The sequence below is a fragment of the Nerophis lumbriciformis genome, linkage group LG18, assembly GCF_033978685.3.
Source record: "Nerophis lumbriciformis linkage group LG18, RoL_Nlum_v2.1, whole genome shotgun sequence".
Lineage (NCBI taxonomy): Eukaryota > Metazoa > Chordata > Actinopteri > Syngnathiformes > Syngnathidae > Nerophis > Nerophis lumbriciformis.
In genome coordinates this window covers 9575001-9598452 of record NC_084565.2, presented here as the reverse complement: position 1 = coordinate 9598452, position 23452 = coordinate 9575001, and the positions used below count along the sequence as shown (strand labels likewise).

The 23452-nt window shown below is 39.0% G+C and overlaps 1 protein-coding gene across 4 annotated transcripts in view; it reads right to left on the bottom strand.

The window, feature by feature from the left end:
• arhgef10la (Rho guanine nucleotide exchange factor (GEF) 10-like a) overlaps nt 1-23452 on the bottom strand; it is a 456971-nt gene that overhangs the window by 362321 nt on the left and 71198 nt on the right. For 2 of the 4 annotated variants that reach the window (XM_061977629.1, XM_061977630.1), the window contains exons 5-10: nt 21090-21185; nt 20843-20970; nt 15315-15410; nt 8451-8559; nt 5743-5843; nt 5553-5630 (exon numbers count right to left, since the gene is read on the bottom strand). In XM_061977629.1, the coding sequence (XP_061833613.1) occupies nt 5553-5630; nt 5743-5843; nt 8451-8559; nt 15315-15410; nt 20843-20970; nt 21090-21185 (608 nt within the window). Of the gene's footprint in view, nt 1-5552; nt 5631-5742; nt 5844-8450; nt 8560-10930; nt 11117-15314; nt 15411-20842; nt 20971-21089; nt 21186-23452 lie in introns of those variants that run through there. The other 2 variants (XM_061977632.1, XM_061977633.2) reach the window with 2 other exon arrangements.

Below are 23452 nucleotides of genomic sequence, written 5' to 3'. Positions count from 1 at the left end.
CACTATTATGTTAGATCCACTATGGACTGGACTCTCACTATTATGTTAGATCCACTATGGACTGGACTCTCACTATTATGTTAGATCCACTATGGACTGGACTCTCACACTATTATGTTAGATCCACTATGGACTGGACTCTCATTATGTTAGATCCACTATGGACTGGACTCTCACACTATTATGTTAGATCCACTATGGACTGGACTCTCACTATTATGTTAGATCCACTATGGACTGGACTCTCACACTATTATGTTAGATCCACTATGGACTGGACTTTCACACTATTATGTTAGATCCACTATGGACTGGACTCTCACACTATTATGTTAGATCCACTATGGACTGGACTCTCACTATTATGTTAGATCCACTACGGACTGGACTCTCACTATTATGTTAGATCCACTATGGACTGGACTCTCACTATTATGTTAGATTCACTATGGACTGGACTCTCACACTATTATGTTAGATCCACTATGGACTGGACTCTCACTATTATGTTAGATCCACTATGGACTGGACTCTCACTATTATGTTAGATCCACTATGGACTGGACTCTCACACTATTATGTTAAATCCACTATGGACTGGACTCTCACTATTATGTTAGATCCACTATGGACTGGACTCTCACAATATTATGTTAGATCCACTATGGACTGGACTCTCACTATTATGTTAGATCCACTATGGACTGGACTCTCACTATTATGTTAGATACTCTATGGACTGGACTCTCACACTATTATGTTAGATCCACTATGGACTGGACTCTCAAAGTATTATGTTGGATCCACTATGGACTGGACTCTCACACTATTATGTTAGATCTACTATGGACTGGACTCTCACTATTATGTTAGATCCACTATGGACTGGACTCTCACACTATTATGTTAGATCCACTATGGACTGGACTCTCAAACTATTATGTTAGATCCACTATGGACTGGACTCTCACACTATTATGTTAGATCCACTATGGACTGGACTCTCACTATTATGTTAGATCCACTATGGACTGGATTCTCACTATTATGTTAGATCCACTATGGACTGGACTCTCACTATTATGTTAGATCCACTATGGACTGGACTCTCACACTATTATGTTAGATCCACTATGGACTGGACTTTCACACTATTATGTTAGATCCACTATGGACTGGACTCTCACACTATTATGTTAGATCCACTATGGACTGGACTCTCACTATTATGTTAAATCCACTACGGACTGGACTCTCACTATTATGTTAGATCCACTATGGACTGGACTCTCACTATTATGTTAGATCCACTATGGACTGGACTCTCACACTATTATGTTAGATCCACTATGGGCTGGACTCTCACTATTATGTTAGATCCACTATGGATTGGACTCTCACAATATTATGTTAGATCCACTATGGACTGGACTCTCACTATTATGTTAGATCCACTATGGACTGGACTCTCACACTATTATGTTAGATCCACTATGGACTGGACTTTCACACTATTATGTTAGATCCACTATGGACTGGACTCTCACACTATTATGTTAGATCCACTATGGACTGGACTCTCACTATTATGTTAAATCCACTACGGACTGGACTCTCACTATTATGTTAGATCCACTATGGACTGGACTCTCACTATTATGTTAGATCCACTATGGACTGGACTATCACACTATTATGTTAGATCCACTATGGGCTGGACTCTCACTATTATGTTAGATCCACTATGGACTGGACTCTCACAATATTATGTTAGATCCACTATGGACTGGACTCTCACACTATTATGTTAGATCCACTATGGACTGGACTCTCACTATTATGTTAGATCCACTATGGACTGGACTCTCACAATATTATGTTAGATCCACTATGGACTGGACTCTCACTATTATGTTAGATCCACTATGGACTGGACTCTCACACTATTATGTTAGATCCACTATGGACTGGACTCTCAAACTATTATGTTAGATCCACTATGGACTGGACTCTCACACTATTATGTTAGATCTACTATGGACTGGACTCTCACTATTATGTTAGATCCACTATGGACTGGACTCTCACACTATTATGTTAGATCCACTATGGACTGGACTCTCAAACTATTATGTTAGATCCACTATGGACTGGACTCTCACACTATTATGTTAGATCCACTATGGACTGGACTCTCACTATTATGTTAGATCCACTATGGACTGGACTCTCACTATTATGTTAGATCCACTATGGACTGGACTCTCACTATTATGTTAGATCCACTATGGACTGGACTCTCACACTATTATGTTAGATCCACTACGGACTGGACTCTCACTATTATGTTAGATCCACTACGGACTGGACTCTCACTATTATGTTAGATCCACTATGGACTGGACTCTCACTATTATGTTAGATCCACTATGGACTGGACTCTCACACTATTATGTTAGATCCACTATGGACTGGACTCTCACTATTATGTTAGATCCACTATGGACTGGACTCTCACTATTATGTTAGATCCACTATGGACTGGACTCTCACTATTATGTTAGATCCACTATGGACTGGACTCTCACACTATTATGCTAGATCCACTATGGACTGGACTCTCATTATGTTAGATCCACTATGGACTGGACTCTCACACTATTATGTTAGATCCACTATGGACTGGACTCTCACTATTATGTTAGATCCACTATGGACTGGACTCTCACACTATTATGTTAGATCCACTATGGACTGGACTTTCACACTATTATGTTAGATCCACTATGGACTGGACTCTCACACTATTATGTTAGATCCACTATGGACTGGACTCTCACTATTATGTTAGATCCACTACGGACTGGACTCTCACTATTATGTTAGATCCACTATGGACTGGACTCTCACTATTATGTTAGATCCACAATGGACTGGACTCTCACACTATTATGTTAGATCCACTATGGACTGGACTCTCACTATTATGTTAGATCCACTATGGACTGGACTCTCACTATTATGTTAGATCCACTATGGACTGGACTCTCACACTATTATGTTAAATCCACTATGGACTGGACTCTCACTATTATGTTAGATCCACTATGGACTGGACTCTCACAATATTATGTTAGATCCACTATGGACTGGACTCTCACTATTATGTTAGATCCACTATGGACTGGACTCTCACTATTATGTTAGATCCACTATGGACTGGACTCTCACACTATTATGTTAGATCCACTATGGACTGGACTCTCAAACTATTATGTTAGCTCCACTATGGACTGGACTCTCACACTATTATGTTAGATCTACTATGGACTGGACTCTCACTATTATGTTAGATCCACTATGGACTGGACTCTCACACTATTATGTTAGATCCACTATGGACTGGACTCTCAAACTATTATGTTAGATCCACTATGGACTGGACTCTCACACTATTATGTTAGATCCACTATGGACTGGACTCTCACTATTATGTTAGATCCACTATGGACTGGATTCTCACTATTATGTTAGATCCACTATGGACTGGACTCTCACTATTATGTTAGATCCACTATGGACTGGACTCTCACACTATTATGTTAGATCCACTATGGACTGGACTTTCACACTATTATGTTAGATCCACTATGGACTGGACTCTCACACTATTATGTTAGATCCACTATGGACTGGACTCTCACTATTATGTTAGATCCACTACGGACTGGACTCTCACTATTATGTTAGATCCACTATGGACTGGACTCTCACTATTATGTTAGATCCACTATGGACTGGACTCTCACACTATTATGTTAGATCCACTATGGGCTGGACTCTCACTATTATGTTAGATCCACTATGGACTGGACTCTCACAATATTATGTTAGATCCACTATGGACTGGACTCTCACACTATTATGTTAGATCCACTATGGACTGGACTCTCACTATTATGTTAGATCCACTATGGACTGGACTCTCACAATATTATGTTAGATCCACTATGGACTGGACTCTCACTATTATGTTAGATCCACTATGGACTGGACTCTCACTATTATGTTAGATCCACTATGGACTGGACTCTCACACTATTATGTTAGATCCACTATGGACTGGACTCTCAAACTATTATGTTAGATCCACTATGGACTGGACTCTCACACTATTATGTTAGATCTACTATGGACTGGACTCTCACTATTATGTCAGATCCACTATGGACTGGACTCTCACACTATTATGTTAGATCCACTATGGACTGGACTCTCAAACTATTATGTTAGATCCACTATGGACTGGACTCTCACACTATTATGTTAGATCTACTATGGACTGGACTCTCACTATTATGTTAGATCCACTATGAACTGGACTCTCACTATTATGTTAGATCCACTATGGACTGGACTCTCACTATTATGTTAGATCCACTATGGACTGGATTCTCACTATTATGTTAGATCCACTATGGACTGGACTCTCACACTATTATGTTAGATCCACTATGGACTGGACTCTCACTATTATGTTAGATCCACTATGGACTGGACTCTCACACTATTATGTTAGATCCACTATGGACTGGACTTTCACACTATTATGTTAGATCCACTATGGACTGGACTCTCACACTATTATGTTAGATCCACTATGGACTGGACTCTCACTATTATGTTAGATCCACTACGGACTGGACTCTCACTATTATGTTAGATCCACTATGGACTGGACTCTCACTATTATGTTAGATCCACTATGGACTGGACTCTCACTATTATGTTAGATCCACTATGGACTGGACTCTCACTATTATGTTAGATCCACTATGGACTGGACTCTCACACTATTATGTTGGATCCACTATGGACTGGACTCTCACACTATTATGTTAGATCCACTATGGACTGGACTCTCACAATATTATTTCAGACCCACTCGACATCCATTGCATTCGGTCTCCCCTAGAGGGGGGGGTTACCCACATATGCGGTCCTCTCCAAGGTTTCTCATAGTCATTCACATCGACGTCCCACTGGGGTGAGTTTTTCCTTGCCCTTATGTGGGCTCTGTACCGAGGATGTCGTTGTGGCTTGCGCAGCCCTTTGAGACACTTGTGATTTAGGGCTATATAAATAAACATTGAATGTTGTATTTGTGTTGTAGAATATTGGTTGGGAAATGACCAAATTTCAACAGTCAAATCAACGTCGCAACGTAACATTGATTAAACGTCGTCAAAAATTAATATTGTTTCAAAGTTAGTTTTGAGTTGCCCAACGTCAGGACCTAATTCAACAAGTTGTCAACGTTGTTTCAATGTTTTGTGCCTGCTGCGATGGCCCCGCTCGTCACGTTTCTCCTGACACATGAAACGTGACAAATTAAGCAGTGTCTTATCCATTTTAGTAGAGTGTTGAATATCTCAAAACGTGTTTTGCGGCAATTCCGACTTGGACCACAGCGTCAGTTGCTATGCAGGGTGGCGCTTTCTACCATTTTCAGCAGACTGCCTTGCAAGATGTATGAGTGCAGCAGGGCTCACCTGCAGGATCCTGCGCAGGGACTCCAGGTAGCTGCGCTCGCTCTGGATGACGGAGCTCAGGATGTGGCGCCGGACAACCTGGCAAAGACAACACAGCCAGTGACTAAGAGGACACCGCCATCAAGACGACACAGCCAGTGACTAAGAAGACGCCGCCATCAATGGTGCGCGGCCAAGTTGGAGTCCAGACCTGGTGGCTGGTCAGTCCCTCTGGCATGGCGCTCAGCTGCGGGGGAGGGTGCTTCACGTCTGACACGGCCACTTCCAGGTAGCCTGCGTCGTCCTCCTCTTCTGTTCCACACACACAAAAGGATTGCTATCAACCATAAGTAGGGATGTTGTCTAAAATGTAGGGATCCACCCATACCTGCCGATATTTATTTACTTACTTACATACACCAGCAGATACACCGATGATATCAGTACTTAGTATTCAAAAGTCAGTAAGTTAGTAGTAATCACCAGTAGGGGGGTCAAAAAAATAGATTTTCTAATGTGTAACGATTGTTAATTGATTAAAAAAAAAAAAAAGCAATAGTTTTTCCCCCAAAATCTGTCCTGTCCTTTATTAAATGTTTAGGTAGAATGTTATCAAACCAAAGCAGTATTATTTTAAGTAATATAGAAATGCATCAGAGCTGTGTATCTAGTTTAATGTTCAATGTTATTAAAAAAGTATGGATTTTCAATCGAATCGTTACCCCCAAGAATAGAATCCAAAGATTCACAGCCCGAATCGGCAGATACAGACATGATACCAGTATTTACTATTCAAAAAATCAATCAATCAAAGTTTATTTATATAGCTCTTAATCACAAGTGTCTCAAAGGGCTGCACAAGCCACAACGATAGTGATAAGTAAAGAGTCAATTAGTAATAATGACTAGTAGGGGTGTCAAAAAAAATCTATTTTATACATACATGTTTGTTTTTTTAACTTTTAACACCTAAGTCTCTAGATCAACTTAAAATCTATCTGTAGATTATACGCTTTGATATGTTTTATTTTTGTTTATGACCTTTTTGTCGAAGAAAACCTTTTCTATGGCAAACATACAAAATATGCAATATTTTCCCGCCCCAAAAAAGGTCAAAGAGGAATATTTGTGTTAGGTAATTGGCGCTAAGTTCTAATATGTCAATAATTCATAACAACATTGATTTTGATGCATTATTTTTTTTTTTTTTAATTGCTTTTTTTTTTTTCATTCCCGCTAAAATTCTTGGGGATCCAAAAGGGCCCCTCTTATAAAAGCCATAAATGTTTATTTTACTTTCAACACTTAAGTCTCTAAATCCACTTAAGATCTATCAGTAGATTATAAATTGTGATTCCTTTTCATGTTTTCTTTTTGTTTGTTTTATGACCTTTTTTATGGCAAACACACAAAACATGCAATATTTTTCCCGCCCCAAAAAAGGTTAAAGTGGAATATTTGTGTTAGGTAATTGGCGCTTCTAATATGTCAACAATTCATAACATTGTTTTTGATGCCTAATTATTTTTTCAAAAATTGCATTTTTTTTCCATTACCGCTAAAATTCTTGGGTATCTAAAAGGGCCCCTCTTATAAAATTCGTACATGTTTTTTTTTTAACTTTTAACACCTAAGTCTCTAGATCAACTTAAGATCTATCTGTAGATTATACGTTTTGATTATGTTTTATTTTTGTTTATGACCTTTTTGTCGAAGAAAACCTTTTTTATGGCAAACATACAAAATATGCAATATTTTACCCCCCAAAAAAGGTCAAAGTGGAATATTTGTGTTAGGTAATTGGCGCTAAGTTCTAATATGTCAATAATTCATAACAACATTAATTTTGATGCATTATTTTTTTTTTTTTTTTTTTTTTTTTAAATTGCATTTTTTTTTTTTCATTTCTGCTAAAATTCTTGGGGATCCAAAAGGGCCCCACTTATAAAAGTCATAAATGTTTATTTTACTTTCAACACTTAAGTCTCTAAATCCACTTAAGATCCATCAGTAGATTATAAATTGTGATTATTTTTTCATGTTTTCTTTTTGTTTGTTTTATGACCTTTTTTATGGCAAACACACAAAACATGCAATATTTTTCCCGCCCCAAAAAAGGTTAAAGTGGAATATTTGTGTTAGGTAATTGGCGCTTCTAATATGTCAACAATTCATAACATTGTTTTTGATGCCTAATTATTTTTTCAAAAATTGCATTTTTTTTCCATTACCGCTAAAATTCTTGGGTATCTAAAAGGGCCCCTCTTATAAAATTCGTACATGTTTTTTTTTTAACTTTTAACACCTAAGTCTCTAGATCAACTTAAGATCTATCTGTAGATTATACGTTTTGATTATGTTTTATTTTTCTTTATGACCTTTTTGTCGAAGAAAACCTTTTTTATGGCAAACACACAAAATATGCAATATTTTTCCCGCCCCAAAAAAGGTCAAAGTGGAATATTTGTCTTAGGTTATTGGCACTAAGTTCTAATATGTCAATAATTCATAACAACATTGATTTTGATGCATTATTTTTTTTAAACAATGGCAGTTTTGCCTGGTAGCTTTGTGTTATTAAAGTCAACATTGCAACTAATTCACATTACTTTTCACCTGTTTACCCTTTTATTCCACTGTTTTTGTATTTTTATAGTATTTTTATTGTGTGCCCCAGACCGCACTTTGAACACCCCTAATGGAGTTCCTCTTAAAAAGCCAAAGCTGCTTCACATTAAAGGTTGTTTGGAGAGCTTGTTGCCACATAAATAAGCCAAATGGAATTGGACTGGGATCAAGAACCACGTTGGCGCTGCGCTCTTTCTGGCAGGGAATTGTTGACTTTGGCACGCAGGTGCAAAGAAAAGTAAAAAGTTGGAGGAATAAACAGAGAAATAAATCCTCCGGTCACTACTTTACCGATGGTGTCTTTCCGCTGGAGGAAGGAAACTTTACGCATGACGGCTATTCTGGTCTTCTCCAGCCCATCCTTGGTTCCGCTCCTCGCCGCCTTCATGAGCTGCTGCACCTGCAGGGGGGGCAGGGGGGGAAGCATCATATATCGGAGGCTTGACGGCCCGGAGACGACTCAGTGGGAATCCTGGGTGGGACGATGGCGGGTTAGCGGGGGCCGTGTGAGTAACACTGCTGAGGGGATTCCACCGTCCTCAAAGTGGACCCGGAGCCTGGCAACCTGACCCAGAATAGACCCAGACGCACATCACTTAGTGTATTTTTAGATGCAAAGTAGGTCACTCCTTGCCGTGTTAGGGAATCAAACATACACACATTACCGTACATCCCATTTCTTACTAATCCACCGATTATCGCCGCAGATATTTGGCATTTTGACGTATATCAGTAACGGCCTCTTTTTATTCACCCTAACTACAACGGAACTACATTAGCAGATACAATATAGTCCCTAAATTCCGGACTATAAGCCACTACTTCTTTCCCTACGCTTGAACCCTGGGGCTAATTTATGGGGTTTTCTTCGCTGACGGCCATGATGCAAATAGTTGTCACTAAACACAAGCAAAGTTACTGAAATGTTGTGTTATTGTCTGTGCTATGGCGCCACCTTTTGGTCGCGTCCGCTCACTGCAGGTGAATTCCTGCTGTTTAAAGCTTTGAACTGGAAGTAGAAGTGCCGTTCCTTCCCTCTTCTGGGTTTCTACTCGTATGGATTCTTCATTCATCAATCCGAGCAACGTTTGTAAGTTTTACAATATAACTAAAACAATTCTTACTTACTAGACCACCCCATGTGTGATGTCTGTTGCAGTGTTTTCACGCGTATTTGTACGTGCTATCGTAATGTAATCAAGCTAGCGTCGTTGGGATTAGCTAACATGCTAACACGTATACGAGTGTCTGTGTTAGTATCATTAACTTACAATGGCGTTCTATTTGTATTGTTTTAGTTTTGTAAATCCACCAAAACGTCATTGTGTAGTTATTGAGTCTGTTTAGCTGATTGGAGAGCTAGCTTCCGCAGATAGTGGGTCCATGACCATGACTTCTGTTTTGTTTGATCAGCCGTTTTACTGCCCTGTTGCAGACACCCTTTGGAAACAATTAAGGTAAGTAAATAAATATTTACAGAATATTTATGTGTACATAAGTCATTTCACAGCATATATATCTGCGACTTATAGTCCGGTGTAGCTAATTTATGGAAAATATTTTTTCCGTCTGAAATTTAGTGGGTGCGGCTTATACACCGGTGCGCGCTATAGTCCAGAAAATACGGTACACATATGATGCCAGTATTTAATACATCAAAAAAAGGAATGCAATGTCGGTGGCCTGTACACAGTACATCTCTTCTGCTTAACTTTCACAACTTCCATTCGTTTGCCGGGGAATCCACTTTTTGTCCTTCTCTCCCGGCGTTTTACCAGTTCTGTTTTGTTTGTTTTTGTCCTCCGCCAGCAGCACTCACGGCGCGGGCTCATTTAAGGAGTGTCTGTCATTCAATTTAATACCAGGATGGATATGAAGATAACAAAAAATATATATTTCTGCCAAAAAAAAAAACTTTCGGTAAATAAATTGACCGCCGCTCTCTCGTACATGTTGCTATTGTTCTTGTTGTTTCTTGCCTCAAACAACGAGAACACAGTCAATGTCCTTGTGTTGAACATACTTGGCCAACATAGCTGAAAGACTTGTTATACATAAGTAAAGAAGAGCAGGCAGCAGCTCACACATTCTCCTACTTTCTTTCACAGCCAGGAAGAAATGATGTCAGCCAGCTTGAAAAATGTCTAATTCCAGAGTGAGTTCTATTTAAATGTTGACAGTATCTCACCAGGAAACCTTACAATCTATTAAATCCATCAGCTGTTATTGTGAATAATAATAATAATAGTAGATTGTATTTGTAAAAAGCACTTTATATTGAGCAAACAACCTCAAAGTGCTACAGTGTATTAAAAAATAAATAAATAAAAAGATAATAAAAATAAATACAAATAAAAACTAGAACAGCCTAATAGCTAGAACTAGAAAGCATATATCAAAAAAAGGCCTTTTTTAAAAAGGAGGTAGAGAAATGCCGTATTTATACCAATATTCTCAAGATTTTGCATATTTTGAAATGCAAATGTTGCTCTTCTTAGACACACGTAATTAAACCCCCTTGATTTTTATTGCTGCTAAATTAACCACAACATTACAACATTATGTCGCTACGTTCCCTCAAAAATAATGTTCAAAAACAACTCAAAGAGTCCTATTCATGTTTAAATAACCTACTGCCTCCAAATATCAGTTATTGGCCTCCTTGACTACTAATAATCGATATGGGCCCTAAAAAAAACCCAATGGGTGGATCTCTAATTCTGATCTGGTGTGCTTTGCTGCAGGATAATTACCGTTATGGTTGGACTCACCTACAAACCCAGCATGCTCTCTTCAGAGGTCAGTCACATGTTGCAGTGAGAGGAAGTTAGACAGTCACCCAAAACAGCCTTTTGTCAGTATACTGCCTCCTGGTGGTCAGTATACTGCCTCCTGGTGGTCAGTATACTGCCTCCTGGTGGTCAGTATACTGCCTCCTGGTGGTCAGTATACTGCCTCCTGGTGGTCTGTATACTGCCTCCTGGTGGTCTGTATACTTCCTCCAGGTGGTCTGTATACTGCCTCCTGGTGGTCTGTATACTGCCTCCTGGTGGTCTGTATACTGCCTCCTGGTGGTCAGTATACTGCCTCCTGGTGGTCAGTATACTGCCTCCTGGTGGTCAGTATACTGCCTCCTGGTGGTCTGTATACTGCCTCCAGGTAGTCTGTATACTGCCTCCTGGTGGTCTGTATACTGCCTCCTGGTGGTCTGTATACTGCCTCCTGGTGGTCAGTATACTGCCTCCTGGTGGTCAGTATACTGCCTCCTGGTGGTCAGTATACTGCCTCCTGGTGGTCAGTATACTGCCTCCTGGTGGTCAGTATACTGCCTCCTGGTGGTCAGTATACTGCCTCCTGGTGGTCTGGAAGGTCAACTTCGGAACGCGGGCTTGATCAACTTTTAATAGCAAGACTTGGAAAGTGATTTGGGGCCTCAAAGGGCCGTGGCGTTTACAACTACTGAGCCTTTCCAAAAATGTAGACTACAATGGAAAAGTGTATTTATTTCCATAATTGCATTCAAAAAGTTCCATAGATTATAGATTCGGGGCCCACAACTTAAACGATTTCAAGTATTTAGTTGTTTATTTGTCAGGCATGTGATTTGTACTTAAAGAAGAAGACTGTAAATAAGCCAGGGGTCTGTCTGGGGGCCACACCTCCATTTCTACCATTCTAAATCAATCATTTTTCAAACTTCCACTATTTCCACATTTTCAACCCATGCAAACCATTGCACCTTCCACTCATCTGAACTAGCATTTTTATCAATTCAAAAAAAATTCCAGGAATTCCCAGAAATCCAGTTGCTCCTAATCATTTTGAAAACAATCCCACTTGTGCTGAAATTCTTTAAATTTCCAGGAAGTTCCCATTAAAAAGGAATGGGACATTTTTCCAAGTTGTACAATTCCCACATTTTTCAACCGATTCAAAGCATTCCACCTTCAACACATTCCACTCATCCTGGACATTCAAACTACCATTTTACACATTCAACACATTTCCAGAAATTCCCGTTTTTGTTAACCTATTTCCACCCTTCTTAAGTTCAACTACTCCTTTCGACATTTTTCAACCCATTTCAACCGTTCCACCGTGAAAACACTCCTCATATTCAGGACAAAAACCAAGTTCGTTTAGGAACTAGAAAAATTCCCGGTTTTCCCAAAATTCCAGGAATTTCTCAATTAAAAACTGTAATTCAACATTTCTTGACCAATTTAAACAATTCCAACACCAACAAATTCAGCTCATTCAGGACATTCATGGTCCCAATCATTTTCAAAAAAATCCCACTTTTCCCGAAATTCTTACATTTCCAGGAAGTTCCCATTGAAATGAATGGGACATTTGTCCAAGTTGCACATTTCCCACATTTTTCAACCTATTCAAACCATTCCAACATCAACACATTCCACTCATCCTGGACATTCAAACTACCATATTTCCACATTCAACACATTTCCAGGAATTCACGTTTTTTGGTGACCTATTTCCACCCATAAGTTCAACTACTCCTTTCGACATTTTTCAACCCATTTCAAGCGTTCCACCGTCAAAACACTCCTCATATTCAGGACAAAAACCAAGTTGGTTAAGGAACTAGAAAAATTCCCGGTTTTCCCGAAATTCCAGGAATTTCTCAATTAAAAACTGTAATTCAACATTTCTTGACCAATTTAAACAATTCCAACACCAACAAATTCAGCTCATTCAGGACATTCATGGTCCCAATCATTTTCCAAAAAATCCCGCTTTTCCCGAAATTCTTACATTTCCAGGAAGTTCCCATTGAAATTAATGGGACATTTGTCCAAGTTGCACAATTTCCACATTTTTCAACCTATTCAAACCATTCCAACATCAACACATTCCACTCATCCTGGACATTCAAACTACCATATTTCCACATTCAACACATTTCCAGGAATTCACGTTTTTTGGTGACCTATTTCCACCCATAAGTTCAACTACTCCTTTCGACATTTTTCAACCCATTTCAAGCGTTCCACCGTCAAAACACTCCTCATATTCAGGACAAAAACCAAGTTGGTTAAGGAACTAGAAAAATTCCCGGTTTTCCCGAAATTCCAGGAATTTCTCAATTAAAAACTGTAATTCAACATTTCTTGACCAATTTAAACAATTCCAACACCAACAAATTCAGCTCATTCAGGACATTCATGGTCCCAATCATTTTCCAAAAAATCCCGCTTTTCCCGAAATTCTTACATTTCCAGGAAGTTCCCATTGAAATTAATGGGACATTTGTCCAAGTTGCACAATTTCCACATTTTTCAACCTATTCAAACCATTCCAACATTAACACATTCCACTCATCCTGGACATTCAAACTACCATATTTCCACATTCAACACATTTCCAGGAATTCACGTTTTTTGGTGACCTATTTCCACCCTTAAGTTCAACTACTCCTTTCGACATTTTTCAACTCATTTCAAGCGTTCCACCGTGAAAACACTCCTCATATTCAGGACAAAGAGCAAGTTGGTTAAGGAACTAGAAGAATTCCCGGTTTTCCCGAAATTCCAGGAATTTCCCAATTAAAAACTGTAACTAATTCAACATTTCTTGACCAATTTAAACAATTTCAATACCAACAAATTCAGCTCATTCAGGACATTCATGCTCCTAATCATTTTTCAAAAAAATCCCGCTTTTCCCAAAATTCTGACATTTCCAGGAAGTTCCCATTAAAAAGGAATGGGACATTTTTCCAAGTTGCACAATTCCCACATTTCCCTACCTATTAAATCATTCCAACATCAACACATTCCACTCATCAAACCAACACTTTCCCAAGTTCCAAACCAAATTACCATTTTCCTGGAAATTCAAACTTTTCAACATTCTGTCAGCATTGGAGCATTCACACCTCATCTAGTTATTCAACTTCTTCTTCTTCTTCTCCACATTTTGGCGCGCTCTACCTTCCACATTTTTCACCCGATTCAAAGCGTTCCAACTTCAAACTGTTCAGCCTATTCGGGAATCGCGGGCTTTCCCTTGACAAATTCCCAAAATTCCAAGATTTCCCAGAATTGCAGGTTTTACGGGACATTTTTCAAACTTCCACCATTTCCACATTTTTCAACCGATTCAAACCATTCCACCTTCAACACATTCCACCATTCTGGACTTTCAAACTACCATTTTTACAAGTTCAAAAAATTCCAGGATTTTCCAGAATTCCTGGTTTTCCAAAGCCCTATTTCCACCCTTTATTCTGGCGACTACTCCTCCCACATTTTTCAACCCACTTCAACCGTTCCACCGTCAAAACATTCCTCTTAATCAGGACAAAAAACGAAATTGTATTTTGAAGTGGAAAAATTCCCGGTTTTCCTGGAATTCCGTAATACCATTTCTCAATTAATCATGTAACTTAAAAATGTCTCGACCGATTTGAAAAATTCCAACACCAACCATTTCAACTCATTCAGACCATACAAGTTTTTTTTTACCATTTTCAAAAAAATTCCCGATTTTCCCGTAATTCTCTACTACCATTTACTACTTCAACATTTCTTGCCCGATTTGAACAATTCCAACACTGAACAATTCAGCTCATTCAGGACATTCATGCTCCTAATCATTTTCAAAATAATCCTGCTTTTCCAGAAATTCTTAAATTTCCAGGAAGTTCCCATTGAAATGAATGGGACATGTTTCCAAGTTGCACAATTCCCACATTTTTTTACCTATTCAAATAATTCCAACATCAACACATTCCACTCATCCTGGACATTCAAACTAACACTTTCCCAAGTTACAAAGCAAATTCCGGTTTTCCTCTTCAACATTGATTCCAACATTCAAACTATTCTTACATTCATACTACATCTTGTCAGCATTTCACTTCAACTTCAGGAATTGCCTCTTAAATTGTTGTTAACAGTTCAGATTGTATTGTATTTTGTGCGCGGCATAGATAGATGCTACACACTTATAGCACACTGCCCCCTAGTGGTTAGGAGTCAAACCAGCCACAGACCGTCGCTTCAAAACTGCAGAATTTGATGGTTTAGGTTAGACAATTGAAGCCAGGGTTAGGGTGAAAATGGTAGCCGAGACTGACATTGACAGTTCTAAACACTTTTCAAAAGATATTTTGCTCTTCCGGCGAGATACCTTGATGTCATAGTGGTGCTTGCCAGACAGCTTCATGGCCAGCTCACGCTTGGTCTTGGCACAGCGTTCCCTCAGCCGCCGCACCTCAGGAGAGAGCTACAGGTGTCGGAAAGGAAGGTTGGGAGGGGCGGAGCCAGCGCAAAGAGGTGGAGGACAGGTGGGAAAGGAAAGGGGGAGGGGACAAAGGATGAAAGCGCCACAAACAAGAAGCTGGACGCAGGGAAATAATCACAAGAGCAGCGAGTGGAAGAGTCAAGCGGTTATTCCGTGCGGGTGTTTGATTTATGAGGCGGGCGGGCGGTCGCTCAAAGGTCACCACAAAGCAAACCTGCGATTTGGGCGGTAAACGCGCTTGGCAAAGGGAAAAAGTTAATTGGGTGAAACTAATTAAAAGCAATGTGTTTGGGAAGTAAGGCTGCACTGGCCAAAAAAAATAGTTACAACTTCCTCAGTAATGACTTCTTAAATTCTCCTCTCTGCTCACTGGCTCCAGACGACGGCGGGGGAGTTCTCCCCGCTCGCTGTAATTACCTGAGCCGCTCATACATCACCCCCTTTTGTTTCCCTCTTTGCTAGCGCCGCATCGATTGCGCTCGCCTTGAAGAGCGGAACACGCGGCGGCGCACGTGCAGACGTGTAAAAGATGGCTATTAAGCCGCAGCTCGGGCGGAGGACTCATATTTGTGTGGCCTCCAGTGGCGCACCCGGGCAGGCATGACGCCGCCGCCGCCGCCACACCGCAAGGAGTGGGCCCACAGCGCCATCAAGTGGACCAAGGGTGCAGTGCGCGCACGCAGCAGACAGCAGACACACCACACCGCAGTAGTATTATTAGTAGTAGTAGTAGTAGTAGTATTAATAATAGTAGCATTGCACTTCATTTTTGACACAATTCATTCCCAATTGTTAGTTTTTAATCAATTAATGCAGGGGTGTCCAAACTTTTTGTCCTGGAGGCTGCATTGGACTGATCACATGTACATGCATACATACATACATACATACACATACATATACTGTATATATACACACATATATATATATACATATGCATACACAAACATAAAAACATATATATATTTATACATATATACATACATACATACATACATACATACATACATAGGTGTGTATATACAGGTAAAAGCCAGTAAATTAGAATATTTTGAAAAACTTGATTTATTTCAGTAATTGCATTCAAAAGGTGTAACTTGTACATTATATTTATTCATTGCACACAGACTGATGCATTCAAATGTTTATTTCATTTAATTTTGATGATTTGAAGTGGCAACAAATGAAAATCCAAAATTCCGTGTGTCACAAAATTAGAATATTACTTAAGGCTAATACAAAAAAGGGATTTTTAGAAATGTTGGCCAACTGAAAAGTATGAAAATGAAAAATATGAGCATGTACAATACTCAATACTTGGTTGGAGCTCCTTTTGCCTCAATTACTGCGTTAATGCGGCGTGGCATGGAGTCGATGAGTTTCTGGCACTGCTCAGGTGTTATGAGAGCCCAGGTTGCTCTGATAGTGGCCTTCAACTCTTCTGCGTTTTTGGGTCTGGCATTCTGCATCTTCCTTTTCACAATACCCCACAGATTTTCTATGGGGCTAAGGTCAGGGGAGTTGGCGGGCCAATTTAGAACAGAAATACCATGGTCCGTAAACCAGGCACGGGTAGATTTTGCGCTGTGTGCAGGCGCCAAGTCCTGTTGGAACTTGAAATCTCCATCTCCATAGAGCAGGTCAGCAGCAGGAAGCATGAAGTGCTCTAAAACTTGCTGGTAGACGGCTGCGTTGACCCTGGATCTCAGGAAACAGAGTGGACCGACACCAGCAGATGACATGGCACCCCAAACCATCACCCAACCATGCAAATTTTGCATTTCCTTTGGAAATCGAGGTCCCAGAGTCTGGAGGAAGACAGGAGAGGCACAGGATCCACGTTGCCTGAAGTCTAGTGTAAAGTTTCCACCATCAGTGATGGTTTGGGGTGCCATGTCATCTGCTGGTGTCGGTCCACTCTGTTTCCTGAGATCCAGGGTCAACGCAGCCGTCTACCAGCAAGTTTTAGAGCACTTCATGCTTCCTGCTGCTGACCTGCTCTATGGAGATGCAGATTTCAAGTTCCAACAGGACTTGGCGCCTGCACACAGCGCAAAATCTACCCGTGCCTGGTTTACGGACCATGGTATTTCTGTTCTAAATTGGCCCGCCAACTCCCCTGACCTTAGCCCCATAGAAAATCTGTGGGGTATTGTGAAAAGGAAGATGCAGAATGCCAGACCCAAAAACGCAGAAGAGTTGAAGGCCACTATCAGAGTAACCTGGGCTCTCATAACACCTGAGCAGTGCCAGAAACTCATCGACTCCATGCCACGCCGCATTAACGCAGTAATTGAGGCAAAAGGAGCTCCAACCAAGTATTGAGTATTGTACATGCTCATATTTTTCATTTTCATACTTTTCAGTTGGCCAACATTTCTAAAAATCCCTTTTTTGTATTAGCCTTAAGTAATATTCTAATTTTGTGACACACGGAATTTTGGATTTTCATTTGTTGCCACTTCAAATCATCAAAATTAAATGGAATAAACATTTGAATGCATCAGTCTGTGTGCAATGAATAAATATAATGTACAAGTTACACCTTTTGAATGCAATTACTGAAATAAATCAAGTTTTTCAAAATATTCTAATTTACTGGCTTTTACCTGTATATATATACATATATACACACCTATATATATATATATATACACACACACACATATGTATATATATATGCATGCATATATATATATATATATATATATATATATATATATATATATATATATATATATATATATATATATATATATATATATATATGCATGTATACACACACCTATATATGTATGTATGTATGCATATATAGATATACACATATAGGTGTGTGTATATATATACATATATACACACACACATATATATATATACATACACACACACACATATATATACCGTATTTTCCGCACTATTAGCCGCACCTAAAAACCACAAATTTACTCAAAAGCTGACAGTGCGGCTTATAACCCGGTGCGCTTTATATATGGATTAATATTAAGATTCATTTTCATAAAGTTTCGGTCTCGCAACTACGGTAAACAGCCGCCATCTTTTTTCCCCGTAGAAGAGGAACTGCTTCTTCTTCTACGCAAGCAACCGCCAAGGTAAGCACCCGCCCCCATAGAAGAGGAAGCGCTTCTTCTTCTACTGTAAGCAACCACCCGCCCCCGTAGAAGAAGAAGAAGCGCGCGGATATTACGTTTCATTTCCTTTGTGTGTTTACATCTGTAAAGACCACCAAATGGCTCCTACTAAGCGACAGGTTTCCGGTTCATGAAAAGACGCAATCTCTCCATCCGCACACGGACTACTATTTCACAGCAACTGCCTAAAGACTTTCAAGAAAAGCTGGCTACTTTCCGTGCATATTGTAAAAACAAGATAGCTGAAAAAAAGATCCGGCCAGAGAACATTATCAACATGGACGAGGTTCCACTGACTTTTGATATTCCTGTGAACCGCACTGTGGATACAACGGGAGCACGTACGGTGAATATTCGCACCACAGGGAATGAGAAGTCATCCTTCACTGTGGTTCTAGCTTGCCATGCTAATGGCCAGAAACTTCCACCCATGGTGATATTCAAAATGAAGACCTTGCCAAAAGAGACCTTTCCAGCCGGCGTCATCATAAAAGCTAACTCGAAGGGATGGATGGATGAAGAAAAGATGAGCGAGTGGTTAAGGTAAGTTTACGCGAAGAGGCCGGGTGGCTTTTTTCACGCAGCTCCGTCCATGTTGATATACGACTCCATGCGCGCCCACATCACGCTGGTTTTTAATATATTATTAAAGTTTGACTGACCTATCTGACTGTTTTTTTGACATTCCTTTAGCGCAGTTAGATGCGGCTTATAACACGGGGCGGCTTATAGGTGGACAAAGTTTTGAAATATGCCGTTCATTGAAGGCGCGGCTTATAACCCAGGGCGGCTTATGGTGCGGAAAATACGGTACTGTATATATATACGTACATGCATATATACATGCATTTACATATATAGGTGTGTGTATACATACATACATATATATATATATGTACATATATTATATTAACATAATGGATGTATAATTAATAATTATTATAATTGGATATTAAGAGTATGTGAAAGTTCGACTCCTACCTTGTTTACTTCCGTGACAACGTCCTTAAAGTTTTGTAATCACTCAGAAATATCAAGCAGCTAAAATGTACCAAACATGGATAAGTGTGTTTTGCATTTTTTCCATCGTACTTTGTATTGGATTTAAATGGGTGTGATTATGAATTTGTACATGGTGCATGGAGGTTTTTTATAATATCCACAAATTGTGTGATATTGTGTTATGTGTGACCATGTTTAGTGGTTAGATTTGTGTTTTTTTGCACCATGACTAGGGAAGGTTGTTTGCATGTCATAATTCAAAGCATGATAGGTGGGCATAGAACAGAATTACTCATGTTTTTCACATGATAGCGACAAAGTAGCTTTTAATTGACTTTTAAAATGAATTGAAATCTCTATATGACATCTCGCCGGCCAAAATTGAAGACGGCAGTTTGGACACCCTTGAATTAATGAAATATTATGCTAAACCCTATTGAGGACTGGGGGTGTCAAAAAAATAAAATAAATTCGAATTCATCGAAATTCTTATTTGTGACAATTCTTAATCGATTTAAAAAAAACTCAAAAATCTTTTTTTTTTTTCAAAAATCTGTCCTGTCCAACCACTTTATTAAATGTTTGGGTAGAAATGTATCAAACAAAACCAATTTTATTTTAAGTAATATAGACATTTCTCAGAGCTGTTTGTCTATTTATGGAGGAGCCATAGAACTTGCATCCAAAGTTATTAAAAAGTAGTGATTTTGAATCGAATCGTTACCCCCAAGAATCGGATGCAATGGTGAGGTAACCAAAGAATCCACAGCCCGATTGGGGACTGTCATTAAAACATCCAGATTACTAATTCAGCATTAAAAACATATTTTATCTGTATTGGTTTATGTTTGTTTATATTGATATTGCGAAACCTCCGAAATGGAACGCAATCTGTTCCAGGGATTATGGTGGATTTTCAAAACAAATGTTCAAAGTACATACCGTATTTTTCGGAGTATAAGTCGCACCTGCCAAAAATGCATAATAAAGAAGGAAAAAAACATATATAAGTCGCACTGGAGCCCGGCCAAACTATGAAAAAAACTGCGACTTATAGTCCGAAAAATACGGTAATAGAATTAGTCAGTTCCAGCCTTAAACATTTATACCGTTAACTACCAATACCAGCGTAAAAATAGGCCACAGTTCAAATGAATAATTACACAATACTAATTAAAGGAGGTGTAATGTTTGCTCGGATTCCGAAACGTACGCTAAAAGTTCCACGAAAGTAAGGGCGCCAAAAGCAACATGAGGTGCTACCTTGCTGCGTGTCGGCACTTTGCTCTCGCCATCAGACTGCTCGTCGTAGCTCTCAAACTCGCTGGAGCTCCACCCGTTGCCTGCAACAGGAAGTCCAGAGTCCCTCTGCACGTCCTCATAAAGTGTGTCTGCTCAACGCACACACACACACACACACACAAACACACACACACACACACACACAGCAAATATATAACAACAAATACACATCCAATATGCAGTTTTACTGTGTTTGTGTTCCACACACCATCGTCAGGGGAGAGGGCCTCCTCACAGGGAACGTCATCATAGATGACCTCTGAGGAGTCTTCAGTCCTGGAGTTAGTTTCGCTTTCATTTGATGCTGTTGGGCAGACGCAGCAGGAGCGTTAAAATACTGAAATAATGTCCACTTTATAAAACCTCCTGTGCACATTCTTCATCAACTTCTTATGATGTTTACATTTATAGACATCGGGATCACCTACACAGTATATGCATTGATTGTTAAAGGCCTACTGAAAGCCACTACTACCGACCACGCAGTCTGATAGTTTATATATCAATGATGAAATCTTAACATTGCAACACATGCCAATACGGTCGGGTTAGCTTACTAAAGTGCAATTTTAAATTTCGCGCGAAATATCCTGCTGAAAACGTCTCGGCATGATGACGTCAGTGCGTGACATCACGGATTGTGGAGGACATTTTGGGACAGCATGGTGGCCAGCTATTAAGTCGTCTGTTTTCATTGCAAAATTCCACAGTATTTTGGACCTCTGTGTTGGTGAATCTTTTGCAATTTGTTCAATGAACAATGGAGACAGCAAAGAAGAAAGCTGTAGGTGGGAAGCGGTGTATTGCGGCGGGTGTTGTGCTGGATAACGCACCCCCGCCGTAGAATGCACCCCTTGACTGTTGTGCCGGATAACACAGCCGGTGTTTCATTGTTTACATTCCCGAAAGATGACAGTCAAGCTTTACCATTGGCCTGTGGAGAACTGGCACAACAGAGACTTTTACCAGGAGGACTTTGAGTTGGATACGCAGACACGGTACCGTGAGTACGCATGCAGCTGCGGCTTCCAAACATTTGATCGCTTGCCCGTACGTGCGTGTCGCTATGTGCATGTCACGTACGTAACTTTGGGGACTTTGGGGAAATATATGTGCTGTATGAACTTTGGGGAGGTGAACGGTACTTTGGGCTGTGGGATTCAGTGTGTTGTGCAGGTGTTTGAGTTGTATTGGCGGGTTATATGGACGGGAGGGGGGAGGTGTTTGTTATGCAGGATTAATTTGTGGCATATTAAATATAAGCCTGGTTGTGTTGTGGCTAATAGAGTATATTGTGTTTATTTACTGTTTTAGTCATTCCCAGCTGAATATCAGGTCCCACCCGCCTCTCACAGCATCTTCCCTATCTGAATCGCTCCCACTGCCCTCTAGTCCTTCACTCTCACTTTCCTCATCCACCAATCTTGCATCCTCTCTCAAATTAATGGGGAAATCGTCGCTTTCTCGGTCCGAATCGCTCCCGCTGCTGGTGGCCATGATTGTAAACAATGTGCAGATGTGAGGAGCTCCACAACCTGTGACGTCACACGCATATCGTCTGCTACTTCCGCTACAGGCAAGGCTTTTTTATCAGCGACCAAAAGTTGCGAACTTTATCGTTGATGTTCTCTACTAAATCCTTTCAGCAAAAATATGGCAATATCGCGAAATGATCAAGTATGACACATAGAATGGACCTGCTATCCCCGTTTAAATAAGAAAATCGCATTTCAGTAGGCCTTTAAAATAAAAAAAAAATACCAAAAATTATGATTTAAAATATATAATAAACAATTGAAAAATGTGAATAAAATGTGAAAAAAAAGTATGGGTATTTAAAATTAAAAACATATGCAAAAAGTATTAATTAAAAAAAATAAGAAACAATTCAAGAATTTAAATAAAATGTGCAAAAAATGATGGGTATTTAAAATTAAAAACATATGCAAAAAGTATTAATTTAAAAAAAAAAAGAAAATTAAAAAATGTTAATATAAATGTAAAAAAAAGGATTCTGTGGATTTACAATAAAAATTACAAAAAATATTATTTAAGATAAATAAGAATCAATTCAAAAGTGTAATTAAAATGCCAAAAACATTCTGGGGATTAAAATAAATGAAAAAATGCAAAAAGTATTAATACAAAAATTAAATAAGCAATTCAAAATTGTAAATAAAATGTACAAATACAATCTGTGGATTTAAAATAAAGGAAATACAAAAAATGATATTAAAAATTTCATCAATAAACAATTCAAAAATGTAAATAAAATGTAAGAAAAAAAAGATTTAAAAAAATTATGATTTAAAATAAATAAAAAATTCAAAAAATTATTTAAAATGTATAAAAAAAAGTCTGGGGATTTAAACATTTTTTTAAAAATGCAAAAAGTATTAATACAATAATAATAATAATAAACAATTCAAAAATGTAAATAAAATGTACAAAACTATTCTGTGGATTTAAAATAAAGGAAATACTAAAAATATCAAAAAATTAATCAATAAACAATTCAAAAATGTCAATAAAATGTAAAATAAAAAAAGATTCAAAAAATTATGATTTAAA